The sequence below is a fragment of the Corythoichthys intestinalis genome, chromosome 11, assembly GCF_030265065.1.
Source record: "Corythoichthys intestinalis isolate RoL2023-P3 chromosome 11, ASM3026506v1, whole genome shotgun sequence".
NCBI lineage: Eukaryota > Metazoa > Chordata > Actinopteri > Syngnathiformes > Syngnathidae > Corythoichthys > Corythoichthys intestinalis.
This window is the reverse complement of record NC_080405.1, coordinates 25,870,743-25,882,792: the sequence shown is the minus strand read 5'-3', so window position 1 is coordinate 25,882,792 and position 12,050 is coordinate 25,870,743. Positions and strand designations below refer to the sequence as shown.

Below are 12,050 nucleotides of genomic sequence, written 5' to 3'. Positions count from 1 at the left end.
TCATTTAAAATTGATTTTACCGCAGATTGGAACATATTCTCGGCTCTCCCGTTTGCCATCTGTGATGTTGTGGAGACTACTTCCGACGCGGAAGAGTGACGTTGCTTGTTAAGAACACATCACACAAATAATCTAATCTGATTGGACGGATGATTTCGTTCGCCTCAAGAGGCCATTAAGGACCTATTCTCAAACTGTTTGAAAAGTACAGGGAGAACAGTCTGGCCGTGCCAGGCAAAGTCCTGCCCACTTGGCTAACTGTGAATGAAAACCTAAACTGAAGCAGAGAAATGAAAGTTAAGTGATTTGAACTGGGTCTTACCTCTCCTTTAACCATGCGAACTTTGGCCAACCACCATCCACATGGCTCCTTGTCATTTGCCCTAGAATACACCTGTCAAAACCCACACTGTATATATTAATTATCACCAAACCATGACAAAATAAAGCTGGTACGACTCTCTGAACAGAAAATATATTTTTCAACATTCTTGCCCCATCCCATCCAACATTCTTGCCCCATCCCATCCACGCCATTAACACCTTAGTCAAACATGATATCATGATAACTCCCACCTCGACCTCATCGCTCTCATTTATTTCTTTGCAGAACCCTGTCGGAGGAGGAAATCGCACATCCTGCAATGGGATCTGGCGCTCCGGCTGCCAACTAATAGAGAAACACAAATTTATTTGATCACTGGCTGCACTACAATGACCTGTAGCTTGTTGACACCATGGCATTACTCACTTGTTTTCAAATGCAACTGTGATAGAGCCTTCGTGGACATCCTTCACAAATGCCTAGAGAAGCACAGAGGTCAAATGAAAGATGTTAAATGCATTCAGAAACACAAAAAGTGAGCCGACTTAAATCTTGATGTGTTTTGCGCTCCCTGACCAATTAAATGTATGCTGACAGTTTGGCTCACTCTTAAGTTATAAAATTGCTGGATTTCTACATATCAAATGTTGAAAGTAGGACATGCCATGCCCTGAAGGACACCACGCAAAGTGGCTTGCCTGTGGGTTACCGGTGTCATGAGTATGACAGATTATAAGTAAGAAATGCAGAGAAGCCAAACAACTAACAGACAGGGAACAACACAAAATCAGAAATGATTAAAGATAGGCTAAAATTATCATGTCCATGACATAGCCAGTTAATTGGCCGATGTCAAATGTGAAAAGTCAATCATACGGCATTCAATAGGGGAAAAAATGCATTTTATTCTGCAGTGTGAATTCGACTGATCTGTGTTAATGTTGGGATTAAATACTGGCTATTGCTGAGAAACCAAGGGATGGAAATGCAACAGACAACAAATATATAAAAAGAATGTTACGAGTCTTGAATAATGATAGTGTGAATACAGGCAAATTTAATTGTATTTAACAAAAACATATATAAAGGACCAAGGCCTCCATACCAATTAAAGATTCTATTTGTTGCTTAACCACATCTTGATAAAACTGAGAAAATAAATTTTGTGACTTGGCTGCTATCGCAAACAGATCACAAGACGAGAACAACATCCGCCATCCTCAACTCCCATGAGATGCAATACACCTTTGCTAAATCATAAGCAGCCAAATGTTTAAAGCGTTCAAAGGTTGTTTTCAGTATCATTCACCTCACTTCATTCAGTGCGAGTCATTTTGAATGATCACATGACCCTCCCATTTTGATCAAATTCATCCAACTAAATATTTTCTCATTTGTTTAAGCTGCTCTTGATAGGTCATGAATAAACTAAGCGGGATCTGTTTCTAGCTAACTCAGGGCAAGAACCTCGGTGCACCTTTGACTGGTCGCCAGTATGGCATGGCCCATAAAGGCAAATAATCATTCTCAAAAATTCATATTTAGGATTACTTTGAGTTTGAAATTAACCCAAAAAGGATATTTTTAGGAAATGGGAGGACGCCAGTACCTGGAGAAAACCCACAAAAGAGTGGGGAGAACATACAAAGTACGTTGGAGACTAAAATCAGGAATCTCTTGAATGTGAAACAAATTATCATAAATGCAACCTTAAATGATAAATGTATTTTAATATTACTATTAAATAAATATAACATGTAACAAGAGCAGAAGTAAGGCTGGCATTGCCCATTCACTCCCTGTCAAAATTGATTGGACGTCTATAGCAGTCAATGGCAGCCAATAAGTAACAGTTACCTCTTGACGCCAAACACCTTGGCAGCCTTATGAAATGCGGTAAATGTCTACAATTTAACGAATATGAAAGAACCAATTTGATGAATAGCCATATTAATACGACTGATCGACTGACTGACTGACTCACTAAATTACATTTCATTCAGCTCAGTACCACCGTTTCTACTAGTAGAGCCTTAGAAAACTGCAAAAATATGATCCACCAAGAGAGAATACAAGCTGTCAGCCCAGTTTTCAAATCAACAGTGTAAGCTTTCTGTTTTTACGTCCCGACCGGCGGAGGGTGACGAGGAGGAGCACGGAGGCCGGAGCAGGTATTTCAATCAATGCTACTCCAACCGGGAAATTGTTCACGGTGCGTATGCGTCGCGTGTTGATTTGCAAAATGAAAAGAAAAAGAAAATAGCAACTTACCTTATAAAAGGCACCACTTGTTCCTCTCACTTCCACTAGTAGTTCATCCATGACGCAAGTTACCTCAGCTCGCTAGCTAGCTAACCTCGGTTAGCGATAGGAGTAGCTAGCTAGCTGGCTAGCCTGATGCTAGCCAAGGCAGAGGGTTCGAGGGGAACAAATAAATATGTGTAATCGTAAAGCGATCCCTAATGCTGCGAGGTCGTCAAATCTCTATTTTGTTGAAAGCTAACATACGAATTTGGATTTACGAGGAATCAAAGACGACGCATGTACACCGCGCAAGGGTTTGCTCGTAGTAGGTAGTTAATGTTGTGTGATTAGTGGTTAGGCAGCAACTGCTGCTACTTGCATCTCTGTGACGTCTACGGTTTCTTCCTCTACTCAGCTCTGAGGCTGCTTGCGTTCACGAAGGACTAGTGCTGCTATCCACAGGTTTCTCATTTGAAGAACTGAATGATCCGCCCAGATTTAAATCAAAAGAACATCAAATAATGACTGGACTAATTTTACGCAATCAGCATTTTAAGAAAATAGCTCAGTAATCAATGGCACGTCACACTTGTCATATATGTGCCCGTCCCACCTCATCTCTTCCACGTTTTGCATTTGTAAGGCGATAAACAGTATTCGATTTTTTTAAAATGTCACGTACAGAATAGATTTTTCAATAACATCCCACCATGGGAAATGAGACCAACATGGAATTGTGACTACTAGGCCTGCACAATATATCGTTTGAATATCGCCATTGCGATATGCGCAATATCCTATCGCAGGATGTGCAATTATTATTTTTTGAGAACGTAAATTTTTGGTTTGCTTCATAAAAGCAGCCAGTGTGCTGAGACATAGCTTCCTGTATTCCTTTTATTTACAGCAATCTTCATCATTCACAGATAAACTATTAGCTTGGATTATATTGTACTGTATTATTTTGCGGTTTTGCAATGTTTTGCACTTTCAGTTCTTAAATGAATAATAAATAAATATATTTAAAGTAAATTGAAGCACCTTAAATCTATAATGCAACAATAAAAAAGAAACTAAGATAACATTTTGATAATGAAGAATATGATAAATTGTTTAAAGAACATAAAATGAAGAAAAAAACACTAATACAGTAACACTAATACTAATAACATGGTAAGTCAACCAAAGTCTTCCCAAACAGAGCTATTCAAGTCATCTGGTGAAAATTCGTCTAGTTTTATTATTGCAATATATATCGCAAACCCCCAAAAAGTCGTAATGTAAGTTTTTTTCCCGATATCGTTCAGCCCTAGTGACAACCTTAATTATTGCGTTTAGATTATGATTATTTATTCCTTAATATGAAATCAAGTAAACCACCACAAATAATAAAGGCAAAGCCCCCCCCCCCCCAAAAAAAAATTCCTGACAAAAATTGTCAGCATTTCCCAACACCCCCCTATTATATAATATCTAACAGTGTGGTGTTCTGAGTGAAGTTTATTTCATGTGTGAATAGTGACAAACTCCTGTGAATGACTGTTCCTGAAAAACTGCTTTTTCTTTTTTTTTTTTTTTTTTTTTTAACATAGCATTTTGCTAATTTTGTTTATAGTGATTTCGCTCATATTTTTTCTGTTGCTCTCATACTACCTGTAGCTTACTTATAAATGTTACTTTTCACAATCCATTAATGGACACACCTGACAATGTGAGAGCCACAAACCATATTTGGGAGTAGAAAGGGGAACAAGCAGATATGAGAAACGTAAGGTAGAAAGAATGAAGTGAAACATAAACTAAATACACCAACATGAATATGAAAACAATTTAACATAACTAAAAAATGAATAGCAGAACAAACAAAATACAGAAAGGACAATTTTTCCCGGTTGGAAACTAATATACAGTATGATGATATATTGTCATTCATCCAGATCATTAAATTAATATTCACAGGAGGTATTCATTCAATAATCTTTTCTCATATATATTTTTTCCAGCTCATTTATGCACTGTGAGTGGTGCTAACCTGCTGAAATAGGATTTGCTTTACAATGCGCAACTTCTTAATCATCTGTGAGTACATTAAAACTGAAGAACAACAAAGATGAAGCTGTGCAAGCGACCCAGTGGTTTACTCAGGGAATAATAAATCACTAAGACCTACGTATTGGAGGGTTTACTCAAATGATCATTCATGTGAATTATCTCCATATAAACCACAGTGCTGTGTCCCTTGACCCATAACTTACTCTGGCAGCTATCTCAATGTCAAGCATATTGCATGTCTGTGGACCGTAAAGAGTGATCATCACTGCTGTAGCCTTGTGTCGACAGGTTATAAGCCGTTTTGTAGGTAAACGGGGGTATTAATACAAATGTAAAGAATACTTCAACAAGCAAAATGATGAACACTATAGAAATTATTGTGTCTGATGAGAAGTCACAAGTCATTTAGCTCTTCTTGCATTTGTATATGAAGGCAAAGCGGGATAAGCCACTGTACAAAAGGAAAGCACTAAAAAGATACAGTACATATACAGCGTGTCAAACAGGAGAGTACATTAACCATTTGGTCAAAAACCAACACATTTTTAAGCATTATCCACATTTGCTATTTCCAAACTATGTTATGTTCCCTCTGCATTGATGTTTTCACAGTGATTTTACACAAGTCATAGTTTTTGAAGATACAACTTATATAATAATTATGATTATATACCCTGATCTGAAACCCCTGTACAGTAAGCGCCCAATGGCCAACTGGATCATCAAACTCAGAGATGCATTATGAAGGCAAGGGCTATATGAAGAACATCAGAAGTACATTTTCTGCCAGGTTGAAATAATATTGAATACACTTAGTAAATAACACTGACGGTGTTTAAAAACGTGTATACTGGTTCTGTAAATGCCTTTTCACTCTGTCATTTTGCTCAGTCTTCGATGTGAAGTTTATCAGTTTAGTATTTGTGATGTATTCATTTGAAAGTACAATAAATCGAAAAGTATTTTCAAATGATTGTAATCTGTTTCTCTGTATAGTTTATACAATGTCCTAACTTAATTGGTATTGCATTTTATGTATAATGCATATTAGTGTCTCATATAAAATGAAAAGACTCCAAAAGCTTTCTGTCCAACTCTCTCGTGAAAGGTGTTTTTACATGACAGGAGACATCACGTTTTTTGCTTATTTTTGTTATTCAAATCCCTCATTAGTTTTGGATCAGTGTTGAAATATTCGTTTTTAGGCGCCTATTCAAGCAGAGGCCACTATTTGAGGAAACACTATACACAGCTCATCAAAGTAAAACAAAGCAGTCATTTCAGAACTCTGAACTATACGTATGTAACGTTCGTATTCATCTTTCCTTCAATCCATCACCAGACTATATTTGTCTTTTCTTGTGCTAAAGTCCAAAGCAAAAGTTGCCGCCCCTCCACTTCTACAAGACATGTTTGCATGTCAATCATAAGCATCATTTTGCTCCTAAACCAGTAAAAGTCCATGAAGACTCTTTTATTTTTGTCCCCATCATCATTGTCCTCCCCCTCCTTGACATGCACCGTTATTCCGATGTACACAATTCCATTCCAGTATTTCCACTAATTGCATTTTTCTTCAACAAAGACAATTACTTTTTGTTTCAGTCTCTTGAGTGAGTCGCACTCTCCCGTCCTCCCGCTCCACGTCTCTGTAGAGTAAAGACTTTTGAGCTTTCAGTCGACAGGCCAGTGACATAAAGATCGAGTCCACATTCTGACTCTCTCTCGGATCTTTTGCAGACGTTTCGAACAGCAGCATGTTGTGAGAATCTGCAAACTTCAGTGCTGTGTTGGATGGTACCTGAGGAAAGGATTATTACTACAGATCATGACTAATTATAACAGAAGAATCTTCAATCACAGATGAACATTTGATTGAACTTCCATGATCAAACATCGGTAAAATACATTTTTAAGACTGCTTGTCGTTTTTGAGACTAATAGGTGAGGTAACAATCTACAGCTTCAAAGTGTGACTACTCGACAATCAAAGTGAATTCATTACGATCAATCAATTGGCTATTCAATTATGATGCATATTCTTAATCTTGCGCTCTCTGTTGTTGGTAATGCTTAAATCCACTGACCTGTACTTGGTCCACGAGGTCACACTTGTTCCCTACAAGGACTCGAGGTACTGATGCTGAAACCCGATGACCGTTACATTCCTGCAAATAAGCAAACACTTGATTCAGTCCAAGCAAATTATATTATTTTCTAAGCTTTATTGCAAAAAAAAAATATATATATATACACACACAGTATATATGGTCCTTGATGTGCTAGTGTGTTTTTAAATGTTCTGCCCTATATATATATATATATATATATATATATATATATATATATATATATATATATATATATATGTGTGTGTGTGTGTATACTGGTGCTATTATTTTGCAGATTTACATTAACAAATAGAATGTATATATATGCAGAGTGCAATGTAATGGATATTAGTTAGAAAATTGGCTAAAATGTGTCAATGAAATTCAATAATGACAATCAATTTGATCAGTAGTGGCTGCTGTGACTTCATGAAATAAATCTTGAAATTGCAAAAAAAAATATATATTTTTTTTTAAAAGGTTACAAATAGTTGAGTGTTGAATTAATTTAATAATACTGTAATACTCATGTTCCTTTTGGGTAAAAAAGTTTGGCTGTTAGAGCATTAAAATTCTACAATGGCCATCTTCTGTTTGCTATATTTTAACAAAATCGATATAAAGAACAATAATTTCAAGCAGTTTAGAAATAAAGATATTCTTTGGAGTGTCAGCAATGAGAAAGCTAACATCCAGATAACCATCAGTACTTCGTCTTGGCGATAACACCTGAAGTTTGCGAGATACAGAAGATTGCTGTGAACAAATTATACCTGGTATTATAGTTGTTTAAACGCACCTCAATCCACGTTTGCAGGTTGCGGAAAGAAGCCATTTTGGTGACATCATAAACAAAGACGACTGCATGGACATTGCGGTAGTAGTGCTCGACCATGGATTTACGAAATCGCTCCTGGCCAGCTGTGTCCCATACCTGCACCTGAAGTGACATAAATGTTTGATGACCATTTGAAAGCTTAAGTATCTACTAACTCATTGCATACAGTAATCTAGAATTTCTTTTTTTTTTTTTTTTTTTTAAACCTGTCCTGTTCAGCTGTTTGACACAGAGAATGGAAGTCTAAGTGCCCGGATTCTGAACAGCTTTAATGTTTCACATTGAGAGTCTGACATACTCCCATTGTGATCATTCAAAATACCTTTTTATTATGACAAAGCAGCGAACAGGAAGGGATTATGGGGGGACAGAAGAAAAGAAATACAAGAGAAGAAAGAAAAGAAACACATACACAAACAACAACAAGAAATACATTGAACATCTAAACTAGTTACTAATATGCTGGTGCTATCGTCAGCGAGATGTATTTCCGGTTTACACCATGTGGGGGCCTACTGGCCAGTGAAAGAGGAGAATGGGGGTGGGGGTGTCTATAAGACTATAAGCTAAGTGATTGAAAGGGGCAGAATGTACACAAATCAGTTCTGTGATCTAGAACCCAGTAATCGTGTGAATCTCTTATGAGTGTAAGCCCGTTGGCGACCAACCCTACGCCGCCGCATCGCCAATCCCGGCACCGGAACCCCCAACCCAAGCATGCCCTACCACATCCAGCAGCACGCAAGCCCCACCGGGCGCGCGACAGCCACGCAGACGGGCGGAGAAACACAGTAAAACAGTAATCTAGAATTTCTATACCTTCAATACAAATCTTATGCAGCCTTCTCAACATAGTTCAAAGTTTGGCAGTGTTCCATTTATGTCACAATCTTTGAAAATCAAAACAGCAGCAGGACTCAAGGTAGGTAGTACTTTTAGATGTGCCTACATTGGCAGCATTGTAATTGATTCTGTATCTTGGGTCTAATCACTGAAGTGCACTGTTTATAGAAAGAATTGATGCCCATGTCAGGAAGTGCCAATGCCAAGATTAACATTTCGTTCATCCAACCATCCATTTGCTGTAATGCTTACAATATTCATGTTCACGGGGAGAGGGATGACTGCAACTGGATGAGACTGTAGTTAGAATGCAGCACAGCCTCCAACAACTAGTTGCAATTTATTTTTACTCAGCAATGGGTTTCAAACCTTGACCTTCTAGTTACAGCCAGATTTCTTAGATGAGGTACTACTGTCTTCAATCTTATAGTATACTTCAGAGACTCACTGTGGCATATTACAAAATGCCAGATATCGGTTACAATAAAATAATTTCTCAGGTCTCGTATTACCATTTGAAAGGACCAAATGAATTCTTATTAGAGGATGAAACATTTTTAAAAACTCAAACCCTATGTTTTGTTGAACTTAAAACAAATCGCGTATGTCTTGACAATTTCAAGCCAAGGTATGATTTGCATTTCACTTGTATTGAAATGATACTTTCGGCAGCCTCAAGATGACCATGGTGTACTCATTTTACATGCATCATATCTGTACATTTTCAATAACTGAAAACAAGCTGACATAAAAGAATGTTGAGTGTGTTTTTGTGACTCAGCAGCAATTGGGCTATCGAGGCGTTACAAACAGGAGAGGGTGGTCAGCTGAGATCTAAAAGGGGGATGGGAGCATACTATGCACATGTGTCGCTTTGTTGCAGCCAGATGCATATGGGGGAAAGTAGGTTGGACCTTGCTTGATATGGCAATCATCCTGATTAGATCCAATATAGATGTAAAAAAATGATTTTACAAGTTTGCATGAGCAATTGTATAGTTTTCTTTAGACCTGATCGTGTTTGCAATGTTTGATAACTGTATTCAGGAAATACCAGTTATCAGTATAAAAGGCTTTCATTTAGTCCACTACTGACGTTACATTTTATTATGGCTATTTTATGAGGTATATTACATCTGAGCCCAATTCAATTTCATGATTCAAGTGGATGTCACTTTTTCTTTTTCTACAATAAAAATTTTTTAAGTGCTTATTTTCTCTTCACTGACTTAACAAAATGTATAGTTCTTTCCTTTACTAGAATAATCTTAATATAATATATATATATATATATATATATATATATATATATATATATATATATATATATATATATATATAATACCGGTAATTTGGAAAGACACAAAACATTTTCTCCATGGCAAATTACATACAGCACAAATAAAGTTTAATTGACAAAAAAAATTATATATACACACACACACACACACACACACACATATATATATATATATTTATTTTATTTTATTTATTTATTTTTTTTTTAAATCAAACTTTGATCCCAGATCCTAGTGCCTTAGTGTGACCACTTGTTTCTTAATCAAATGCCAACATCATTTTGTTAATTTATAATATCAATTTGGAGTCACCAGTCACTTTTGGATTTGACAACACAGATGATGCATATTGACAAAAAAAAGTGGATCATGGAGTAGCTAGTGTGACATTTTGTATATGGGCTACCAGTAGGTCAGGACCATTGGACGCTTAGGATGTGTATGAGGGGGTGGGGACAAGGAAACACCTCCAATTCCCATCCAGACACGTTTATTTTACCTTGATCGTTTCTCCTTCGATTTCCACCGCCTTCTCACTGAAATCCACGCCAATGGTGGCTTCGGTCTGATCGGGAAAGCTTCCGCCAGTGAAGCGGAAGGTGAGACACGTCTTCCCCACGTTGGAGTCCCCAATAACGATTATCTTAAAGATCCGAGTCTGAATGCTCAGTTCCAGGGAGGAGGTGCTTAGGTCCGCGGACGATGTGAAGCTGGCGCCAGCGTCGTTGCTGCTGCTGGCCCGGCTCCGGTTTCGGTAAACATCCATTGATGATGTCAGGATGGTGACATTGTCGTCTGCTCGGCTCGGCCGAGGTACCCTCCGTCCTCGGCTCTCCTCCTCCGGGGAATCGTTGGTCATTGTGCCGGAGGAGCTATGCAAAAATTGGGATGCGTGAGTCTAGAGAGGAGAGATGGAAGAATGGGTGGATGGAGTGAAGGGAGGGGACACAGAGAAGGAGGAGACTTGATGTGTCGTACCGGCAAGGGCAGAACATTTAAAAACACACGAGCGCATCAGGGACCATGACTATATTGGACAAAACCATATAGTATTTTGCAGTATTAATCATATGATCAAAATAATAATAATAATATCATTCATGCTACTATAGGTAGGCATATTCAATTAGGCATGAATCATACAGGAGCTGTAGGCTATCCTAAACTGAGATTTTACAAAGATAATAGATTGCCGTTTCGATTTTTACATTTTCTCTCATGCATCTTATCAAATGTCAACCACCATAAAAGACCTTAGTAATGGGACACTAATAGTATAGCTGCTTTTAATAAAGTGTCAAGTGTGTGCAGACATATTACTGCCCTCTGCATTCTCTTGACATGAAACAATACAAGGGCCTTAAGTTTGCATAGGGACGTAGGGACATAACACTACCAACTTTTCAGGATGCTCAAATTGTCCCCACCAACTTTTAAGCAACCTGATTTGCATTTTATCATGAGTTCAGTTATATAGGTCATTTAAAATGCCTTCCCATATGTTGTAAGGATACGATTGACCCTACCATTATTAACTGAATTATTTTCATTATGTTCAGACTTATAATTTACCCCTTTTTCACTGCTGAATGTGGGAGTCCATTTTTCACCCCTCAAACTCACGTTTGATTGGCTGATGACTTGACCCCCCCCCCCCCCCACACACACACACACAGACACTGACCCGACAAAAATACAACACGTCGCCAACATGCCGCCTCATCCTCCCCTTTCAAAGAAGAGGGTATTAGAAGATTTTTTTTTTCAGTCAGCAGCCACTATATATAAGTAATGTAAAAAGACGTCAAAGTTGTGGAGGTGGGGAACACACCACTAATTTAGATACTGAAATTTTGCTACAACCTGCATCAGAGTTTGCATAACATTAAACTGTGTGAATTTGCTAACCTGCAAAACTCGAGCTGGAAGCTGCTTAGAGAGACGTGCCCTCCACTTTTGTATGTATTTTCTGCTGTTAACGTTAATTAAACTGTGAGGAATGTAGTGAACCGAGGTTTACCCCCTTCTACCCAATTTTCATTTTTGTTTTGTTTATGTGGTCTTAAAGCAACCCTTGGTAACTTTTTAGTTTTGGTCGATTTTAGTGACGTGGACAAAAGCGGTAGTTTTTTGAAGACTGTGTTTCCCATGAGGGGCGTAACAGAAAATAATTGAGAAGCACTGGTATAACTCAATACAGATTTATTTTGCAATGATCAGTTAGCCTATCAATTAATTAGGTTCATATTTGTGAGAAATGTAGCCCTGACCCCCGTTTACCCAAACTGTTTGGTCTTATTAATGTCCCGTCGCCAGCAAAAAGTGTACATGCATGTTAT

The 12,050-nt window shown here is 37.8% G+C and overlaps 2 protein-coding genes across 2 annotated transcripts in view; both read right to left on the bottom strand.

Annotated features, from left to right (window-relative positions):
* fmr1 (fragile X messenger ribonucleoprotein 1) overlaps window positions 1-3,306 on the bottom strand; it is a 33,292-nt gene extending 29,986 nt beyond the window's left edge. Inside the window, exons 1-4 of the mRNA XM_057850461.1 lie at window positions 2,597-3,306; window positions 752-804; window positions 577-670; window positions 323-394 (exon numbers count right to left, since the gene is read on the bottom strand). Coding sequence (XP_057706444.1) covers window positions 323-394; window positions 577-670; window positions 752-804; window positions 2,597-2,647 — 270 coding nt within the window. The 5' untranslated portion in view covers window positions 2,648-3,306. The remainder of the gene's footprint in view (window positions 1-322; window positions 395-576; window positions 671-751; window positions 805-2,596) is intronic.
* Window positions 3,307-4,093: 787 nt separating this feature from the next.
* rab33a (RAB33A, member RAS oncogene family) lies at window positions 4,094-10,639 on the bottom strand. The gene is made up of 4 exons (XM_057850462.1): window positions 10,211-10,639; window positions 7,532-7,672; window positions 6,709-6,789; window positions 4,094-6,422 (listed from the first exon to the last, which is right to left on the bottom strand). Exons 1-4 carry the CDS (start codon window positions 10,568-10,570, stop codon window positions 6,198-6,200), a joined length of 807 nt encoding a protein of 268 aa, XP_057706445.1. The 5' UTR covers window positions 10,571-10,639; the 3' UTR covers window positions 4,094-6,197.
* Between the last annotated feature and the right edge of the window lie 1,411 nt (window positions 10,640-12,050).